At 30.1% G+C, this 22,757-nt stretch overlaps 1 protein-coding gene across 2 annotated transcripts in view; it reads right to left on the bottom strand.

Annotated features, from left to right (window-relative positions):
- Nucleotides 1–489: 489 nt before the first annotated feature.
- The window catches only part of LOC134711540 (spastin-like), a 33,528-nt gene continuing 11,260 nt past the window's right edge, over nucleotides 490–22,757 (bottom strand). The window contains exons 4-16 of one of the 2 annotated variants that reach the window (XM_063572187.1): nucleotides 21,890–22,099; nucleotides 16,074–16,228; nucleotides 14,076–14,205; nucleotides 13,624–13,688; nucleotides 12,628–12,702; nucleotides 12,071–12,142; nucleotides 10,261–10,336; nucleotides 9,837–9,928; nucleotides 7,797–7,876; nucleotides 7,152–7,274; nucleotides 5,531–5,601; nucleotides 5,214–5,254; nucleotides 490–4,455 (exon numbers count right to left, since the gene is read on the bottom strand). In XM_063572187.1, coding sequence (XP_063428257.1) covers nucleotides 4,333–4,455; nucleotides 5,214–5,254; nucleotides 5,531–5,601; nucleotides 7,152–7,274; nucleotides 7,797–7,876; nucleotides 9,837–9,928; nucleotides 10,261–10,336; nucleotides 12,071–12,142; nucleotides 12,628–12,702; nucleotides 13,624–13,688; nucleotides 14,076–14,205; nucleotides 16,074–16,228; nucleotides 21,890–22,099 — 1,313 coding nt within the window. In that variant the 3' untranslated portion in view covers nucleotides 490–4,332. The remainder of the gene's footprint in view (nucleotides 4,456–5,213; nucleotides 5,255–5,530; nucleotides 5,602–7,151; nucleotides 7,275–7,796; nucleotides 7,877–9,836; nucleotides 9,929–10,260; nucleotides 10,337–12,070; nucleotides 12,143–12,627; nucleotides 12,703–13,623; nucleotides 13,689–14,075; nucleotides 14,206–16,073; nucleotides 16,229–21,889; nucleotides 22,100–22,757) is intronic. The other variant, XM_063572189.1, reaches the window with a different exon arrangement.

Raw genomic sequence — 22,757 nt, 5'->3', positions numbered from 1 at the left:
TTTATAGCTTCTTGAAAAGTCTTTGCCTCATGTATTATAACTCCATTTATTTTCACCTGTTGCCCAAGATGGAAGCAGATCTAATAACTCCTCGACTTAATCCATCTGTCCGACTGAAAGACCTTGAGTAGGAAACGGACGTCAAAGTTATATTTAGCTTCTTAGAAAGGGAATAATTTAATATATGGTCTGCAGCTTGATAAGGAATTGTTGCAGATACATATAATACATATATGTATTATATGTTTCTGGTTGTAGCAAGTATGCAATTTTACATCTCCCATGCAGCCAATTTCTGTTTGCTGATTGATGGTTTGAAACACTCATTGTACAAGGCAAATTCTCATTAAAGTTTTCTTGACTTTAATGGAAGAAAATGATCAGTTATGCTCAATTATACATGCAACCCCAATCAGCTACATTCAGAGATGCAGGTCCAGACCTAACATTGATATGTAAATCTCCCATTTAAAGAAAACAACATTTAAAGCATTTTAGAACTTATTTATTAATATAAAACATAACTTATTGAATAAACATCTGATTATGCAACACCAAAGATGAATGAAACTATGATAATGTAAATAAACAATAAAGTAGTATTATTGTTGGTATCCATTCTTTTCTATTTGTGTGATTCAGTAATACAGCCCAAAAAATTAACACATGATTACAATTTTTTCCTGATCTTGACTGTATCATATTTGTATATAGAACCACTTACTCTTGACACTATAAAAACTAATGACACTATTGAAACTATTAAAAATGTTTAACATAAGGTTAATATATTTTTAAAGTATGGTATGTTTTCATATTTAATACATGATTTTAACCAAAAAATTAATATCTTTGCTACAATAATAAAATGCCATTGTATTTTGTCACTGTAATTGTGTATCTTAAATTTAAATAAAACAAACTTCATACAAAAAATACAGGTAAGAAGATTAATACAAAACATTCATATGTGGGTTAATAAATCCATTTTTGCACTAACATATCAACAATATTTTACACACACAGTTACAAAAAGCTACACATATTTTGCAAGTCGTATTCAGTATATTTCAGGTTTTATAAAATCTAAATCATTTCAGTTTGTGTATTCAACTTTTTGGTATTTTGGTCCTTTTGAAAGGCTTTATTACGTAATTTTAGAAAAGCACTTTGGATGCATGATAATTATAAAGTGCTGCCTTAATTTTTTTTAAAAGTCCTTTTTGGAGAAAAAAAAATCACAAAACAACACAGTGAATCAGTCTAAACTAATTGGTAAAATGGTCAATTTAAAGAGTGTTCTTTTCAAAAGCTCCTGCTTAAAAAACATTTTATTTTCTAAGGTTTTAATTTCAAAATATTAGACTTTCAATATTTTTATAAATTGTGGAGCCATTTTTTTTTTTGGTTTTTTTTTTACATTCAATGAAATGAAGACTTGATACTGGTACCGTGTAGTTTTTACCCATCCCTCAATTTTCTTATCTTTTTTTCCCTGCTGTTTCAGACTTCATATTTTGTTTTATCTCTTATTTGGAGTGCCATCATATTTGCAACATCTGTAATATATACCACACAGAAGTTACAACATCTTGAAAATATGTTGCTGCGAAATCCACTAAAAAGTGCTAAATGAGAAAAAAGTATCTTTAAACATAAGTTGGTATACTGCATATTCCATCCCTATTCAAACTGTTAACTGTTACCTATATTTTCTTTTATATATGTAAGTTTTTAGTTATAAAAATCTGTTCTTTAATGAAACTGGAACATTATGGATATTAACATGATTATAATTACTGACAACTAATCACATCAATCACTGTCAATTCAAAACTTAATGTGCGCATTTGCTATTGTGAATTTTAAACCTTTAATAAAATTGTGACCATATACATTTTACAGTTCTTTATTAGTTTTATTACTTTTTTTTGTTTTTGTCAGTTTATATACTCATCCTGTTGCATTTAACACATTATCAAAAAAAATATCACAATAATTTTTGAATTAACAGGAGCAAAAATTATGAGGTAGAAAGCAAACATATATAATTTCTATTAGCCAAATTAAGCAAACTTTGGTGTCAAATATTGATACCCATAGAAAACTGATATCACAAAAAAATGTTTTAACCTTGAATCAAAGAAAAATGTTTAAATAAGTATACATAGTATACTAAATAAACATCTAAAACATATTGAAACAATTATAGAACAGAGCACTATTTTTTTTTTATCATTTATAACCGAGTTTACCTCATCAGACTCATGCATGACTTATGGAGGTCAACTTAGGGGGACATAACTCTTAAAATCAGTTGTTTTTGTTAGTCATTTTCACACACATTTATTTATGTTCTAAGCTTCTTTATGATCAGATTATTTCTATTCTGTTTCAAGTGATATGAAATTGTACTCCAATAATGAATCAGACTTTTTCAGACACATTTCTGATTTAAAGAGTTATCTCCCCTTAAATTGTAGTGAAATTTAGGGACAAGAAAGGTTTAACAGTCATTCTTATTATAAACATTGAGTTGCTATCAACACAGCAATCATCCAATTTGATCACTGTATGAGTCCATATAAAATAAATATATTACAAAACTTTAATAAATGTTTTATGAGATGTTTTTTGTTTGATGTCTAACTTTAATTTGGAAGTCTTCTTTTGAAAACTAATATTACAGAAAGGAGTTTAATCTCCTTTTATGGAAAACAATATTCCTTCTCTGATCAGCTGGTAATGAATTAAAGCAAAATTTATTCATGAACCATAACCGAGCTGCCATGTGAATCTGATACAAAATATGTTGATACATCCATCCAACCAAGTAATTCATTGTAAAAACAAAATGTGATTGACATAGCATATGTTCTTTTATACAAACAGTTATACATGTATCACATATCCACAAAACAAACACATAAAAAGCATTGTAGAACTTTATGACTAGATTTTCAACTTGGGTCTATTCGGCGGGGAATGGGATTGGCAAGGGAGATAATCTATTATTGTGAAATCTGTCTAAACTAAATCCTGTGTTGACTTGAAATTTGAATAAACTGAATGCTTGGATCAGGACCTTCAGGAAAATGTTTGAGCAATGTGTTGAACCAAGCACCTGTTTAATACAAGCGAAATCATCTGTAAAAGAGGTGTTCAGTTTGAACAGTTTGGAAAGTTTTAGCTTTAAAAATACTAAAAAAAAACAATTGTATCAAAAGTCCTACTGTAAGATACATTGTACTATATACAAACTTATTGGCACAGGTTTTGTTTGAATCAATATATACATAACTTAACAAAAGGGTAAACAACAGATGCTAGGTCAGGAAAAAATGCATTTTCATATGTTGTAACTAGTTCATAAATTCAAACAGCTATTAAAATGTAAATAACTTTAAAAAGTTTACATTTGTGGATAATAATAACTTAATTCTGATTGTGCATACAAATATAAGCATTCAATGTGAAAATTCAAGCAAAACATTATTAATGAAATGACTACATTATTAATGAAATGACTAGAATTAAAGAAATTGCATAGCTTAAAATAATTTTAATGCTTTTATGAATATGAAGAAAAAAACATGAATTGGTACCGGGCATTTCAGAGTGGAAGAAGTGTTAATACATATAGAAGTTTATCTATATAACTATTTAATGGGTATATATTTTCACAAACAGTATTGCTTACATATTATGCTTTTACAATGATGAACAACAGGTTTTACATTAAATGTTTGTTACAAATGAGTTTTGTATTTTGTACAGTAATTAAAGCTTCCTACAACAAATATTGGATAATTTCAAACAGCAACCTTTTTAACATTTATTAAAATGTTATTAAATGCAATTAGTATACAAGTTAACTACACAGTACAATCATGAATGAAAGTTATATGACTGAAATGGAATGTGACTATCTGTATACTGTTCCCTTTGAAAACAAGATATCTATTACAAAGTCTAATATTCAATCTCTCAATCATTTTTTTTCCAAATGTTTTAAAAGTTTGGTCAAACAAGTTCCTCTAGATATTTCCTATTAGCCTACATCATTTCAATCTTGATACTTCAAACTTACATTAAGTATGTTATTCAAGAAAAATCTTCATACATAGTATGTAAAAGCATTTCTAATAAACATTTTAAAAATGACATTGTACTACCAACAAAAATCATGTTGAAGAACTGAACATTTTAATTGAACATTATTAGAAAAAAGTTGTGAGCATTTCAGTCTGACTTTAAATCATATTAAGTCATAATATTTTGTGAAAAGAGCCACTGACAAGATGATTATAAAATTATATTTTATAAGTTTTGTCACACTGCGACAGCTCCATAGTCTCTATTCCACTCTTCATATTTCTGTAGCGTTCCCTGAGGTACACTTCTTCTTATTCTTTGTAATGATTGTAAAAAGTCTTCTACACTGATCCCTCTAACCTAAAACAAATATGTACAGTCTATATGAAACTCAAATACAATTTCAACTTAAACTAAATTCATTTCACTGTACGACTGTTTCTTCAGATTTTTAATACTAAATGACTTCACTAAGGATTTCACACAATATGACATAAAATCTTGCAGTCATATAATACACAAAAAAAGATGTAAGGCTGCAAAAGGAAACTCATCAACTCCAGATTTGAGAATTTTACTTCAGTCTTCAAATGTTTAGTAGAGACACACTTTCAGCACTATTATCTCCATGGAAAGATTTTAGATATTTTTTTCAATATGATTTTGACAAATGTTTGAAGACTTGTCAACCAGAATTGTGGATCTCCCCTATTGTCACTGCCTATTGTACATGTTCATGGTAAAAATTAAAAAAATGTTTTGCTGCATAAAACCACAAAATTTTAAATCCAAAAATATAATAGAAACACAATGGCATTATTAAACATATTTTATATGAGTTTTTATTGAAATGTCTTAAATTTTTCAGGAGTTGTTGATACACTTGATAGTTTGAAAGCAGATTATATGAATCCTGAAACTCAGTGGTATTAGCCTAAACCAAATAAATTCCAATTCTAGCAATTTATTATCCATCATTTCCTTTGATTTTAATTGAAATTTGTTCAAATGTTTTGCTTCATAATGCCCACAAATTTTACAATTTATATTTTCTTCATTCAAAATATAGCTAGACAATCAAGGGAGAATTAATAATTCTTTAATTAGTCTATACTTACATTACTGGCTTGTACTGTTTTGACTTCACTGGCAGATAAATCTGAAAATAGATTCAAATTTTCATTATATAATAGAGATTTATATATTATTTTGAAGGTTTGAATATACTTTAAATCTAACTTTCCAATGTCTTAGTTGACAGTGCTCAGATACATATTTTTGGCATGGCATTCAGCCCTTCATTGCAGACTTCATGGCAATTTATTTTTAAGATTTTCTAATTTACTGGACATATTTATATAAGGGAATATATTTCTGTTACAATTTAATTTCACTATATTTCTAAACTTGTGTAAGTCACTCATAAAAAGCTTACCCCTGATTGGTCCTAAAGCTGCATCTTTTGCTAAAGCATTTAAATCACTGCCTGAATAACCCTCTGTCAAACTGAAATGAAAAGTGATTTGATATCTTTAAAACTAATTATGGGGAGAAAAGTGGCTCTCCCATCAAAATAAAATTCTGAAGGATTGGCCTTATTTCAATAGCTCACTATTTTCCTATGTTATTAAAGAACCTTAGTGAGCATGCTCACATACCCCACGTACCCACATTGTCATTGGAGAAATTAAATAAGTGTAAGAAAAATTAATTTCCTGCCAATCTGCACATCTAAATAGTATGTCCTTATTATCTACAAAATTTCATGAAATTCTGTTGTGTAGTTTCAGAGGAGTTGAGATGACAAACTGTTGCAGAAGTACATTGATGCAAATAAGTTCAAAGGGGCGTAACTCCTAGAAAAAAATTTGAATCACAATTTCCCGTCGCTATGCACAACTACATAGTATGTCCTTATTATCTGAAAAGGATTCGTGAAATTCTGTTGTGTGGTTTGAGAGGAGTTGCGATGAAAAACTGTTGCAGTAGTACATTGTAGTAAATAAGTTCAAAGTGGTGTAACTCCTAGAAAAAAAATTGAATTGCAATTTCCCGTCGCTATGCACAACTACATAGTATGTCCTTACTATCCGAAAAGGTTTCGTGAAATTCTGTTGTGTGGTTTGAGAGGAGTTGCGATGAAAAACTGTTGCAGTAGTACATTGTAGTAATTAAGTTCAAAGGGGCGTAACTCCTAGAAAAAAAATGAATCGCAATTTCCCGTCGATATGCACAACTACATAGTATGTCCTTACTATCCGAAAAGGTTTCGTGAAATTCTGTTGTGTGGTTTGAGAGGAGTTGCGATGAAAAACTGTTGCAGTAGTTCATTGTAGTAAATAAGTTCAAAGGAGCGTAACTCCTAGAAAAAAAATTGAATCGCAATTTCCCGTCGATATGCACAACTACATAGTATGTCCTTATTATGTGAAAAGGTTTCGTGAAATTCTGTTGTGTGGTTTGAGAGGAGTTGCGATGAGGAATTGTTGCAGTAGTACTTTAAAGTAAATAAGTTCAAAGGGGCGTAACTCCTGGGAAAAAAATAGAATCGCAATTTCCTGTCGATATGCACAACTACATAGTATGTCCTTATTATCTGAAAAGGTTTCGTGAAATTCTATTGTGTGGTTTGAGAGGAGTTGCGATGACAAGAAACAAGACTGACGGACGGACTGACAGGTCAAAAACAGTATACCCTCCGCAACTTGTTGCGTGGGGTATAATTATGGTATACTGATATGTTGCAAAAATCATTCATATAACTGTAATAACTAGATTGAAATAAATTATGTACACTGTATAAAAACTAAATAGGTTGATCTGACAATGCAGATTAAAATTAAAAAGTAAAGCATTAAAAAATTTAAAAAATGTTTGTTAATAAAAACTTATTTTTTACTTTATTAGGCTTTCTTGTGAAAAAAAAACCAGTTTTAAATTTGTTTAATTTCTTAAAGGAACTGAAAAGTGAATAAGTAAATGTATTTAAATAGAACTGAAAGAAAAACATTCTTCAATGCAGAATATTATTATTTTTCCTAATAATTCAACATTACCATGCTATTTGATTAAGTTCTGAATCTGACAATGGATTTCCTTGTTTAGACAATAAATGTTTCAGCATGGATCTTCTGGTTTCTCTCAAGGGCATTTGTACATATATTCTTTTGGCAAATCTCCTGTAAAAAAAAAGACTAATGCAGTTTCATCAGTTTTTTAAAGATATAAGTTTAGAAATTATGTTTTATGGTACAAAATAGAATTTTGATTACTGAAATGTCAGCAGGTGTATAAAAGGAAATTAGGCATGCACCATTGTTATAAATATTTTGATGTATTCCCATAAAAAATAATGTATCACCCCACTATGACATATTCTGACTCCTAGCCAAAGAATTCAAGTGCTTACTTCAAAGTGCTGCACGTTTTTTTGAGAAGCAATACATACCACTTAAAGATTTTGTTTTGACACATCAGAGATTAAGTTCACAATTTGACACACTTGACATGATGATCATACTATCACAGTCACATATGAGTAACTTAGTTTGCATGAGATGTGAAAGCCTTAAAACTTAATACTCAAGCTTTTGTGTGCTGTCAGTTTTTGGTCTTATCAACCTATACTTCTGTTATTCATATTTTCTTTGATTCACCAAAAACTAATGGTTACTTAAAATAGTATTTTTAACACAACAAACCTAAGTACAGCATCATCTAATTCCTGTGGTCTGTTTGTAGCTCCCATGATCAGTATCTTATCATCAGAACAACCTGTCACCTACATAATAGGATCATAATTTATAGTAGACAAACAACATTCATCTTTTAGTTTGGATTCCTTTATTTATATTCAAGAATTGAGAGGAATTTCATTGAACATAATGTTTTTTGAATCATAGGACGTATCCTTATTTTTAAATATCTAATTTCTTACAGTTTACCAGATATGGGTCATTGTTTATTTCTTTAACTTTTTATCAACAGTCAGTGCTAACTCTTGAGAATCCATGATATCTGGTGCTCATATATTAGGAATATAAAGATATCAAATATTAAAAGTTAGCAAACTACAGTACATCATTATAGAGTTATGTTATCTTACCCCATCAAACTGTACTAAGAATTCAGTTTTAAGTCTACGGCTAGCATATTATCTTACCCCATCAAACTGTACTAAGAATTCTGTTTTAAGTCTATCTTACCCCATCAAATGTACTAAGAATTCTGTTTTAAGTCTATCTTACCCCATCAAACTGTACTAAGAATTCTGTTTTAAGTCTATCTTACCCCATCAAACTGTACTAAGAATTCTGTTTTAAGTCTACCTTACCCCATCAAACTGTACTAAGAATTCTGTTTTAAGTCTATCTTACCCCATCAAACTGTACTAAGAATTCTGTTTTAAGTCTACCTTACCCCATCAAACTGTACTAAGAATTCTGTTTTAAGTCAAACTGTCCTAAGAATTCTAATAATTCTGTTTTAAGACTATCTTACCCCATCAAACTGTACTAAGAATTCTGTTTTAAGTCTATCTTACCCCATCAAAATGTACTAAGAATTCTGTTTTAAGTCTATCTTACCCCATCAAACTGTACTAAGAATTCTGTTTTAAGTCTACCTTACCCCATCAAACTGTACTAAGAATTCTGTTTTAAGTCTATCTTACCCCATCAAACTGTACTAAGAATTCTGTTTTAAGTCTACCTTACCCCATCAAACTGTACTAAGAATTCTGTTTTAAGTCTATCTTACCCCATCAAACTGTACTAAGAATTCTGTTTTAAGACTATCTTACCCCATCAAACTGTACTAAGAATTCTGTTTTAAGTCTACCTTACCCCATCAAACTGTACTAAGAATTCTGTTTTAAGTCTATCTTACCCCATCAAACTGTACTAAGAATTCTGTTTTAAGTCTATCTTACCCCATCAAATGTACTAAGAATTCTGTTTTAAGTCTATCTTACCCCATCAAACTGTACTAAGAATTCTGTTTTAAGTCTATCTTACCCCATCAAACTGTACTAAGAATTCTGTTTTAAGTCTACCTTACCCCATCAAACTGTACTAAGAATTCTGTTTTAAGTCTATCTTACCCCATCAAACTGTACTAAGAATTCTGTTTTAAGTCTACCTTACCCCATCAAACTGTACTAAGAATTCTGTTTTAAGTCAAACTGTACTAAGAATTCTGTTTTAAGACTATCTTACCCCATCAAACTGTACTAAGAATTCTGTTTTAAGTCTATCTTACCCCATCAAAATGTACTAAGAATTCTGTTTTAAGTCTATCTTACCCCATCAAACTGTACTAAGAATTCTGTTTTAAGTCTACCTTACCCCATCAAACTGTACTAAGAATTCTGTTTTAAGTCTATCTTACCCCATCAAACTGTACTAAGAATTCTGTTTTAAGTCTACCTTACCCCATCAAACTGTACTAAGAATTCTGTTTTAAGTCTATCTTACCCCATCAAACTGTACTAAGAATTCTGTTTTAAGACTATCTTACCCCATCAAACTGTACTAAGAATTCTGTTTTAAGACTATCTTACCCCATCAAAATGTACTAAGAATTCTGTTTTAAGTCTATCTTACCCCATCAAACTGTACTAAGAATTCTGTTTTAAGTCTACCTTACCCCATCAAACTGTACTAAGAATTCTGTTTTAAGTCTATCTTACCCCATCAAACTGTCATGACTGTACTAAGAATTCTGTTTTAAGTCTATCTTACCCCATCAAACTGTACTAAGAATTCTGTTTTAAGTCTACGACTAGCATCATTTTCTCCCTCTCTTCTTTCACATAGAAGAGAATCAACTTCATCTACAAGAATAGATATGATATAATAATATATGGAAATCTGTTGAACTGCACATTTAAATGCAAATTACTCATATTATTAAAATACATATTGTAGATTAAAAATAAACAGTTGCTGATATGTTTACTTTAATGTTCAACTGGTCCAGTAGTTTCAGATAAGAAGATTTCTGCAAGTTTTTATAAAGAAGAGACAATTTTTTTTAGCAGAAACTCATACTACCCTTTGGTATAATGAGCTAATGACTAATGATGGTCAAGGTTTTCTTGCACATTCTAAATCATGACGCTTGTATAATGCTAACACTGGAATACTGTAATTTCTTGATATTTACCCATGAAAACAATTGATGGTTGTAATTCTCTGGCTAAAGTAAACATTGCTCTAACTAACTTCTCTCCTTCACCAACCTACATAATAAAATACATTTACTAATTCTATATATCAGTGCTAATGCATCTTTGTATATAATTATTTGCAAGAGCTGTACATTTAACAAATAAAACTTGATTAAAACCCGAGTATTATTGAATTACCAATAAAGTATTCCTTAAATATTAAAAGATTTATAAAAGTCTGAACATTACCTTTTAAGGAGAGCCTTAATTTTTCATACAATATTCACTAATTACAGAAAACAATTGGGCGTTTTTCTCTAACATTTTTAGGATTCTAATTCAGAACAAAACCTGCACTTAATGTATATGTCGTGTACAAGTTGCGTTTTTGTACAGGTTAAAACATGTACAAAAATATTGTACATGTTATAACTTGTATAATGCAAAAATACAAGTTATAACATGTACAAAAGTACCTCATACATGTTATAACCTGTACAAAATATTGCTTAAAAATGGTTCTAACTTGTACAAAATTTAAGATAAATCTTAATGAAGTAAAATGCACATTTAAATTCACCAATGCATAAAGAAAACAACAATAAATGGGCCATAACATGTCGCATTCTGTAGAGGACAATGATCACATATTTACAGAAATATATGTTTCATGACTTATGTTGGCAAAATGTGTTTTCATGTGATTGAATGTTTTATGTAGTCCATCATGGCTTAAATAAGTGTGACACTATTTACTAAAAGCTTGCATTTCCTCAATGACAATTACATTATAGATACTAGTACATGTAACTAAATTCTTCCCAGATTTTTAAGAACGATGCCTAATAATATTGGGTAATACTCCTCCCTCTCGTTTTATAGCATGCAAAGACTAAAACAAAGTCTTATATGCTTACTCTGTAAAATCTAGAGAGAGCTGAAATAGTTTTCATTGCACCACGTTTCATTATAAATATATTTGGATCTACTCTTCAACATTGGCCTTCAGCATGACTTATAGTAAATTTATAACTCAATTTTCTTTATAAACTATAAGATTATTTCATTAGGCGAATGTCATTTTTATGTTTTAAATATATATCCTCTACTTTGAAAGCATGTATTTGTGTCCTTTGGATGTTGTCTGCTCCTTGGGTGGGTTGTTATCTTTTAGACACATACCCCATTTCCATTCCCAATTTTATTTGTAGACACATCTGTCCTGGCTATCCTCTTATGTCTTTTAGGGTCAACTAGAATGAAAGTATTTTACTATTGCCTTCAAAGTGGACACTCACATTTACAATTCATCAAATAAAGATATGTCCATAGATAGTCATAAGAGAATCATAAGACACGTCCTAAGATATACATGTATCTTATGACAAGTCTTAGGAATGCTTCGTAATACCGACCCCTGGACATTAACTGTATCAAAAAAGGACAAAACACACGAACATGAAGGAATAATAAAAAAGTTATGAAAATATTATTGATGTCAATAACATCTGTTGCGATAATAGAAACATATCCTTATTTTTTTGATTTTGTACAAGTTAACCCCATTTTTAAGCAATATTGTGTACAGGTTATAACATGTATGAGGTACTTTTGTACATTTTATAACTTGTATTTTTGCATCATACAAGTTATAACATGTACAATATTTTTGTACATGTTATAACCTGTACAAAATCGCAACTTGTACACGACATATATACTATTTATAAAATATAGAAACTTTTAACTCAGCTAAATAAAAGCATCATGTCTAACACAAATGGAGCCACTATTTTTTTAACATACCCATTTTGATGTGAGACTCGAGGCACTAATATTAAAGAAAGTGGCACTTGATTCATTGGCAACAGCTTTTGCCTGAAATAAACAGAAAACATACAGATTTATTGTTTTATGCAGATCTACTTTTGTATTTCAAGGTATGCAAAAATTTGACTTATAACAATAATATAAAAGAAATATACTATTCTTCAAAACTGTTAATGATAAAAACATTAGAATACCATGTGACACTACACAACATGATGCACAAGTTACAAGATGAAGCATGTAGTCATACTGACATGTTTTCAACAATAGAAAGAGTATTTATACAAGTTCTAAATGATGATATTAAATTGATGATATGGGGGTAGTGTAGAAGTACTTCCCCATACCTAATAGATATATAGCCGACCTCCATTTGCAGCCCTCATGGTATATTGTTATTGTTAAGTTAGCACTTATAGTGCTAGGAGTGGTAGTATCAAATCTTTGCTAAAATTGAGATTAATTTCTGAAGGCATGTATAATCAATATGCATTGCACTTAGTAGATGCTCACAACAACTTAAGACTACTTACCAACATTGTTTTTCCGTTTCCTGGTGGACCAAACAACAGAAGACCTCTAGCAGGTGCTCTTAATCCAGTAAATAACTGTAAAATACTAGCTTTTATAATATAAACTTGAATTGCAATTTAGCTAGACTGAATAAATAATTAAAAAAAAATCAGGATTATCAATGGAAAGGTATTCAAATGCTACTAAATACTAATTTGGTTGACTTTATTAGATTGTAAAATAATTATGAGACAGAAGTGATAAAACCATATTGTGGAATAATATACATTGTTCAATAAATTTCAATAAATGGGGAATATGTCCATGGTATATAGATAATGTATCTGCTTGCATACAATGTGTGGTAATAAGCATTATGTATAAGTGGTGTAAAGTTAAGAGAATAGAAACAAAAGTTTCAGCAATCATTCAATTTGTAAAGGGCAATAACTGTAGATTGGTAGAAGTTATGCTACGCAAATTCAAACTTGATCTGGGTTTTGTGGTCAAAAGCATTGTATATAAGTTTCATTATATTTGGTTGAGACAAACTTAAGAGAAAAGAAACAAATTTTGGAATGTACGTATAGACAACTTTAAAACTTAATGCTCCCTCTGTTACAGCAGGGGCATAAAAAATTAGCAGCGATTTAGTGATAAAAATTAGTTTCCACATCAAAATACACATTATGCACTATATGGAAATACCTGCACAAAATTGAATCATTGTTTACTGAATTTTGACTATATTTTATTTCGAATCAGTTCTTTTTTTATTGTGATACAAAATCCTAACTTACTAACATATTTACAGAATTTTTAAAAAGAGGAGTAATATGAGAATAGAACATCCTTTATAGACTAAAACTGTTAGATTTTTGTGGTTTTAACAGAACACAGATATTTGGGTAAAGTGTTTAAAATAATAAAACAATGTGTAAATGCAATCATCAGGCTATTTACTATCAGTCCAAGAAATAAAACATAAAACCAAAATTGACAGTAGAAAAGTGTACCTCTGGTCTAAGAGCAGGAAGTATTACTATTTCATGTAAGGCCTGTTTAGAAGCTTCTTGTCCAGCTGTAAAAAATATGTCATTAAAATAAATATCATTTTTGCAAGTATTCATATCTGTATTTTATAAGCAAAGTCAGATAGAAATTGACCTTATGCAAGTCTACGTGTACATGTATATGTATATGACTTTTGATTGATTTTGGAACATCACACAATTAATATGAAAAAAGAATTGTCAAAGATGAAATTTAAGTCATCATGATTATTCACAAAGTTTAACTGTATGCAATTTAGAACTTGACATATATAGCATAGACACTATTTTTGAAACTGTAAAAATGACCTCTAAATGTCCTTTATATTGGATGTGTTTTATTGTTTGGTTGCTATTTCATTGATATCTATCATATATTTCAGGTTATTCATAACAGTGGGTTTCTATGATCTTACCAATATCTTTGAAATCAACATGAGGTCCTGTATCTATGATTTCTCCTAATATTGTCTCTGCTAATTTCTTATCTACATTTTTTAGTTTTAGGCGATTTATATCTATCTTCTTTGGACGGTTTGAGGGCAACTGAAAAATTGAAGAATATTTATTATTGAATAACCTTTGCATTATCATTGAATTATATATCAACTTATTATTTCTAATTGAAAATAATTTAATTTTGGATGCAACAAGTCTTCTTCTTGGCTGACATCGTTTTGTTTATCAGCTCATAGACATAATTTAGTCATGTGACCGTGATGTAATCAACATTTTTTCATGGTTTACTCTGGTTTAAATGGAATTTCGAATTGAAATATAAGAAATATTGTAATATTTTATCTGTCTATTTGAAATAACATAAACAAGAGGCTGTCACAACGACAGCAAACCGGATTTATTAGCATTTATTTGTGTCCTGGCAATATCACAAGAACCATTACTGATGATTGGTGAAAGTTAAAATTGTCAATATCAAATTTGACCTCTATTTTGTCATCAGTATCAACATATTAAAATTTGAAAAGCTTAGATTGAATGGTTTGTGAGTAAATGCAACAACGTGAATGGAAACACCATTTTACGATCTTTCAAGAACCATAACTCCTGAATGGTAAAAGTCAAAATCGTCATTATTGAACTTGACCTCTATTTTGTCATCAGTAACAACATATTAAAATTTGAAAAGCTTTGGTTGAATGGTTCATGAGAAAATGCACGGACACGACTGGAAACACCATTTTTCAATCTTTCAAGAACCATAACTCATAAACGGTAAAAGTCAAAATCGCCATTATTAAACTTGACCTCCATTTTGTCACCAGTAACAACATATTAAAATTTGGGAAGCTTTGGTAGAACAGTTCATGCGTAAATGCACGGACACGACTGGAAACGCCATTTTTCAATCTTTCAAGAACCATAACTCCTGAACGGTAAAAGTCAAAATGACCATTATTGAACTTGACCTCCATTTTGTCAACAGTAACAACATATTAAAATTTGGGAAGCTTTGGTAGAACTGTTCATGCGTAAATGCACGGACACGACTGGAAACGCCATTTTTCAATCTTTCAAGAACCATAACTCCTGAACGGTAAAAGTCAAAATGACCATTATTGAACTTGACCTCCATTTTGTCAACAGTAACAACATATTAAAATTTGGGAAGCTTTGGTAGAACTGTTCATGCGTAAATGCACGGACACGACTGGAAACGCCATTTTTCAATCTTTCAAGAACCATAACTCCTGAACGGTAAAAGTCAAAATGGCCATTATTGAACTTGACCTTCATTTAGTTGTCAGTAACAACATATTAAAATTTTAAAAGCTTTGGTTGAAAGGTTCTTGAGTTAATGCACGGACAACATTTGATTGCCGCCCGCCCGCCCGCCCGCCGAGCATCCCCAATTTAATAACCAACATTTTTGTCACAAAAATCCGGTTAAAAATGTGGTGCACACTGAAAAATAACCTCCTTTTCAGTGTGTACCACATTTTTGATGTTATTTCTTCATAGAGAGAAAATATATTACAGTCATTCCTTAAATAATTTAACTTTGGGGAAAAAAGTCATTTAAGTTCAAGCAGCAGCTCATAAATTAACGATTAACATATAATTTTGTCTGCCTCCAATTTAAGGAGATTTCAATGAAAAATTTGTTCTCTGATACCAACTTTTTAGGATTCTTTTTTTTATGTAGCTTGAAACCACATTCCTTAGTTAAGCATCTGCAACTTCATCAACCCAATAATCACAACTTTTACTGTCTCTCCAATAGAAATTTATATTTTTCAAATGTAGTCTATACAAATGATTCACTTTTACAAAGTGTGACTTGGATGTAGAGTTGTCTCATTGGCACTTATACCACATCTTCTTATATCAATACACTATTTGTTCATCTGGATTGTGTGTCTGACCAATGATCTTATGACTATGTTCTGACTCACATTTTCTGACTGTTGTCTGCTGTGCGTTCTATTTGTCCTCGGTGAAGGTGTTTGGGGCATCCTATTTCCTCTATTAGGACTAAATGTTCTAGGGAGACTATTACTTTTATGTACAGCTATTGGTTGTTTCATTCCTCTAATTGGTTTGTACGAAACTGAAATTAAAGAATTAAAGATAAGTTTATTAATTAGAGTGCAAAATATAACTAAGACATGTTTACAAATTTAACCATTGTGACTATCTGTGATTTCAGTATGAACTAGAGTACTGCAGCAACTATCACAAACTGAAACTTTGCTGCTTGTACTTATTTTAGTATTTCAGCAGACATTCCATCTTTATAGGCAACACACTGCTGGTGGTGGGCAACCATAATTGAATAACTTTTAAAAGGAGTTGACCCACCATTTCAGACTTGTTAACTTATTTGTAGCTCTAGTTTTTTGATAATTTTTGCAATTCAAGGTTTCTCTCTATCATAGTTTTTAAAACTTATATATGCAACAATAAAACTGGTAAAAAATTGTCATTTCTAAAAGTCATATTACATTTATTAGTTATACAGTTTTTGTGAAAATGAACAGTAGGTATACCAATTTTTGAACATTTCTGCTCAATCAGATTTTCTCTATCTGTAGCCTTTTTCTAGATATAGTAACTCACTTTTTACACTTTTATTATAAGCCATGTTGGTTGGCAGGTAGGATAATAGGATGTAATTTTTAATTCACATATATTGTTTTTTTTTATAATTTATTCATATAAAAAGCTTAAGTCAAAACAATTGTTTCCACTTCAATTGCACAAAACTTTATGAAATCTATTTCAAATGCAATTTTTCATCAACAATGTTTGTATTTGCTGTTGTTAATTTCATTGATTTATTTTAATGAATAGTTTGTGTTGACAGAAAATTTCCTTTGCTTTTTTGCTATGGTTCACTTGTCAAAACTTTAATATGAAATAAAAAAACACAACATGGAAGCTGACCAATTGACAAAGTGTTGAGTTTTGTATTAGTCTTATATAAATTGTAGGAGATTTGGAATTGACACAGTTTTGTAAAGAACACAGACAGACAGACAGCAAAACAACGTATAAGATCTACATGTACTGTATAATACACAAATTGCAAAATTTCTCAGACGTAAACAGAAAATAAGCTGTCTCAAGAATTTGCCTTTTTAGCTCACTATACAATTTTATAGTTCAATGACTTCTATAACATTCAATTAACTGCAATACTTAAACAATCAATAACACATATTGACAACACATGTGGTGTAACCTGAATAATTTATACTAGGATATTACTTTTACTTGTAACTGACATGATTTTTATCTTCAAATGTTGTTTAATCAATTTAGATGAGAATATTATTTTTTTTAATTTTTGACAAGATGAAATAATTGTGCAAGTTTTACATTCTAAAGTATGCATGTCTCATTATTCTGTAGATTATTTTCTAAGTAAAAAGGAAATAATACCACTTTTTATGTTGCACCTAAAGGAATATTTTTTTTAATTTTTTTTATCCTACTAAGCACTCAATGTTAAACATTTTTACCTTTAAACTTGAGTCAAGGCTTTGAGGTACTCCTTTAAACATGAAGAAAAACAAAAACCACACTGACTCAAATGTTTTTCTCAAGAAGACTGTTGTGGTAAAATTGTGTCAAGTGTCTGGAAAAATCTTATTGTGCAAAACTAAACCAAAAATAACTTAAGGTAAAGACACAATAAATGTGTCACAGATTTTTCTTACAACTACTTGAACTTTAAATCTAAAAAAACAAGTGAAACTGTGAGCTACTGCTCACTGATGATACCCCCGCCGCAAGTGGATAATATTAATAGTGTAAAAAATATGCAAGTGTTCCGTAAACAGGAAGTTGTCGAGTGATGAATCTGAAAACGCATCACACGGTATAGCTGACTTATATAAAAATCCTGAAACCGAATTTCAGAAATCCTGGTATTGTAGTTCCTGAGAAAAATGTGACGAAAATTTTCAACTTGGCTATCATGTGTAAAATCATACAAGTGTTCCGTAAACAGGAAGTGGTCAAGTGATCAATCTGAAAACGCATCACACGGTATAGCTGACTTAGATAAACCCTGAAACCAAATTTCAGAAATCCTTGTATTGTAGTTCCTGAGAAAAATGCGACGAAAAATATTCATGGGACGGACGGACATTCAAGATAAAAACATAAATCATGTTTTCCCATATGTTTAACTTCCAACACATTACCAGATAAGTTAATTCATCCAAAATGAAGTCGGTAACCTTAAAAATCAAACAGAATTGACTGGCAAAATCATATCAATTTTTTGAAACTTTTGTTTATTGGTCTGAGTTTTTTTATGACTTTAAAACATGAAAACTTTAAGCTTATTTTAACTTTTTGCCTTATAATTTTAGAAAAAAATATCACTTTAACTTTTGAATCAGAAAAGAAAAAATGAAGTGGTCACCTTATGAATTTTTACACAATTACAAGGAATTTTGATATGGTACATATATAGAAATTAGAATTTTAAGTAAAATCTTTGTACTGGCCCAAGGATGTATACTAAGGGGTGGGGGGTTACTAAATAAAAATAAAGATTTTACAGAAATGTTGGACATTTTTACAGGATTTCCTTCCAGGCATGTTAGAGGTTTTTTGTCAGTATATATCAGTTGAGTAAATTATTTTTTATATGTTATTTAGTTATATTTTTTCAAGTGCAAAATTTGTATGCACACTTCTACCACAAATTCTAATAAAGCCCATTTTACTGGTCCTCCACCAAACATTAAATGTTTGTCATCAACCTATATGTTGGTGTCTATACTATTCACAGAGACTGCACATAAACAAAACTTAAACAAAGCCATAATAACAAGAACGAAAATCCTAGTGGCCAACAAGAAGGTGAACAACTTTGTTGGCAAATTCTGACTTCATGCTTGCTACAGCTATTAAAAAGGGCAAGATGGTTTCAAATAAAACAGTTAATACATGTATAAAATAAGTATGAATAACAGAAGATTCAGTTATTTAAAAAAAAAAGGTGCAGAGATGGTGATTAAACATTAATGGTATTTTCAAACAACAACAATAATAGGTTAAAGAAATTTAAGTAATGAGACAAAAACAACAAACAAAAATTCAAAATGCTTTATAAAACATGACAAAAAAGCAATGTATATTGGGCCTAAATTAATATATTGTTTGTTTCCCCAATCCCGACCCTGCCAAGCCAGGTGTTGGTATGTAGGTAGGAAAATAATTTTATTTTTCCAAAAAGCTTGAACAATATCGTACAATCCGGCAAGCCAGGAAATTGGAAATGAATTAAATAATAATTGACTTAGTTTTGACAATAAAATTTTATGAGTAGCACTGTTTTTGCCGGGTCGGTCGGTATTGGAGAAACAAACAATATTTTATTTTAGGCCTTGTAATGTATGTACACATAACAATGCCTTCTCATGTGGTAATTCTTAAAAAAAAAAAAAAAATACTTTTAACACATTTATTTTCTCCTTGATACTAAAAAATTTGTAAAGGTTCTGCGGAACCCAGTGTCTCGCCTATTTTTGCTGTAAACCACAGGCTCATCAACAATGAGGGAAAAAATCAATAAAAATATTCCTCTTGTTACTATTTTATGATTGTAAGAAAATCTAAGTCAATTTAAAAGTAAATTACAGAAAAAACTGAGTAATCTTTTTACAAACTTTACTTCTGGATACAATCTTATCATCATAAATAAGATTCTTATCTGTCCATGTTTGGTACAAACCAAGGATAGTTTAGGCCACGGTTTTTTAATTTGTTGGTTTACGGACCCGCCGACCAGATTTTGCCGATTTTCAGAATAAAAATAAAATTGACTTTTCATGCTTTTTTATTCCCACCGACCCTTATAAATGCATTATCCCTGAAAAATAATTAAAATTTTCTTTTATTATGAAATGAAATGCATTAATCATTTACAAAGTTGATAACACTTTCTGTTGTGAAAAATAAAACTTCCAATTTACGTTTCCAAAAATAGACAAATCAGTTATAACTGACCTTGAAATGTCTTTTGCGCAAATAATTTTGCAGAACGAAACCTGTGGTAAAAACCAATTACAAAATAAGTTTGTTTCCCATATTTGTCATCAGTCCGTAAGATGCCTCATCTCCGAGAAATAGACTTGTCCAAATGTAGAAAGGTGGAATACATCAATTTAAGTACTGAATATTAACAAATCATTTGAAATTTTCTTGTTTCATAGATAACAAAAAATATTGATCATTGGGATAAAAACCGGATTGCATGACAACTGATTAACCCGTTATTGTCGTTTTTACAGTGGATGAGTCTATTACGTTTTTTCGACATGTGTGTTGAAACCTATTTTTTTACAACGCTTTTATATTTTTTTTCTTAATCAGTTTTTGTGCTTGAAGATCATTATTCACCAAGTTTTCTGGAATTGATTGAGAGCTACGCGAATCTGTTTTTCTTGTTTGAGAAATGACGATTAAATTTCATATTTGTCCATGCAACCCCCCTTTTTTACATGAAATTATTATACGATGTCATGCAATGTTCATGATCACTGATCAATAATATTTCATCGAACTCATAATGTTAAGAAAGGATGACAAAACAGCATATAAGACAAAAATTTTGTTAGTAAGGTGAAATATATATTTATTTTGCATATTTTTTCTGTTTTGAAAGATATTTTTTTCTTTTTTTTCCCGACCGACCGACCCGACTTTTTTATGCGGAAAATCCGTAAACCAACAAATTAAAAAACTGTTGCCTTAAGAAAGTTATTAAAATTTTAAAAAACTTTAACCACAGAGTATAATGTAATGGTTCCCCGCAGAAAAACTAAGTCCATTTAAAAGTAAAATATGGAAAAAATGGATTTATTTATTTACCAAATTTACTTCTGAATACTATCTCATGATCATAAACAAGTTTCTGTCCAAGTTTGGTACAAACCCAGGATAGTTTAAGAAAGTTATTAAAATTCTAAAAACTTTAACCACAGAGTGAATGTTTTGTTTCCCCGCAGAAAAAACGAAGTCCATTTGTAGTAAAATACGGAAAAAATGGAATTTTATTTTTTACAAAATTTACTTCTGGATACTATCTTATGATCATGAACAAGCTTCTGTCCAAGTTTGGTACAAACCCAGGATAGTTGGAGAAAGTTATTTAAGTTCTAAAAACTTTATCCACAGAGTGAATGTTTTGTTTCCCTGCAGAAAAAACTAAGTCCATTTGTAGTAAAATACGGAAAAAATAGAATTTTATTTTTACAAAATTTACTTCTGGATACTATCTTATGATCATAAACAAGCTTCTGTCAAAGTTTGGTAGAAATCAAGTATAGTTTAAGAAAGTTATTAAAATTTCACAAACTTTAACCACAGAGTGAATATTTGTTGACTCTGCCGACGCCGCCGAAATGTAGGATTGATTAGTCTCGCTTTTTCGACTAAAGTCGAAGGCTCGACAAAAACATAAAAACCTGTCATGGAGTATGACATAATTTCTGAAGAATTCTTGCTTCTAATATTAACAGCTAGAGTTACCAACAATTTCAGTTAACTTCTGATAGGATTCAAGCACTGGGATAAATAAACTATCATAGATACCAGGATTAAATTTTGGATTTACGCCAGATTCTTGTTTTGTCTACATAAGACAAGGTATTTGATTTTTCAACTTACTGATGCTATAAAGCCATGGAAGAACACTGTCTAACAGTCTTACCACACAAAATTTCAATATAATAACAATGTAGTTGATTACCTGGATTTTTACTTGTATCTTGGCTCGGCTTGGTATTTTTTGGAATTCTATGTAAAGGAGATCTAGGAGTCAACGTTTCTCCTTTACGCTGTCTCAAGGTTATATTAGAAGTCTGAGGAGGTGTAAAAGGGTATGGTTCTTGGGCCTCATGACCTTCAGCAAAACGTCCAGGAGTATTATCTAACATATTTATTTCCTGTAAAGCTTTTTCTAAACAAAAATAAAAAATACAACAACAATCACTATATAAATATACAGAAGAAGAATTCTGCATGATATGGCTTTTCTATAATATTTAAAAAAAATCTTTCTTTCAATTTCTTTTTTTTTTTTAATGTTTTCTCTTTTCTCAGTTCTTAGATTTTGAAATATGTAATTTAATTTATATGAAAACTTGTAAACAGCTAATTTTTATTTATATGATACAAGTATGAAATAAAAGCTTCAAGCCACATAATGCAGATTAAAATCTAAGCATAGGTGTCAAAGTCTCAAGATAAGTAAAGAAACATCCAAATATCTTAATAAAAATTGAAATCTTTATCTGAAGCCCTGAAAGATTATCAGATTTTCTTTTAGGAGTTTGAAAAGTTGACACCTATGCCTTTGTTTCAAGTCATATCTTCTCTAAGAAATACTCAGGTTTTTAGCAACATAATTTGTGATTAAAGGTAATTATTGCACACTACAAATAATATGTCTAAAAATTCATATTCTTGTTGTCAGACAAGATTTATATATATATATTCAACACCAGAAATTTCTTAAAAGAACTATGGTTCACAAATAAGAATTTTTGAAAGTTGGGATTATTTCAAGATATTTCATGGGGAAACTGTTCACTTGAAGGAATAATTTAAAAAGCTAG

Source organism: Mytilus trossulus, chromosome 3 (genome assembly GCF_036588685.1).
Source record: "Mytilus trossulus isolate FHL-02 chromosome 3, PNRI_Mtr1.1.1.hap1, whole genome shotgun sequence".
In the NCBI taxonomy this organism is placed as follows: Eukaryota; Metazoa; Mollusca; class Bivalvia; order Mytilida; family Mytilidae; genus Mytilus; species Mytilus trossulus.
This window is presented reverse-complemented; position numbering and strand designations above follow the sequence as displayed.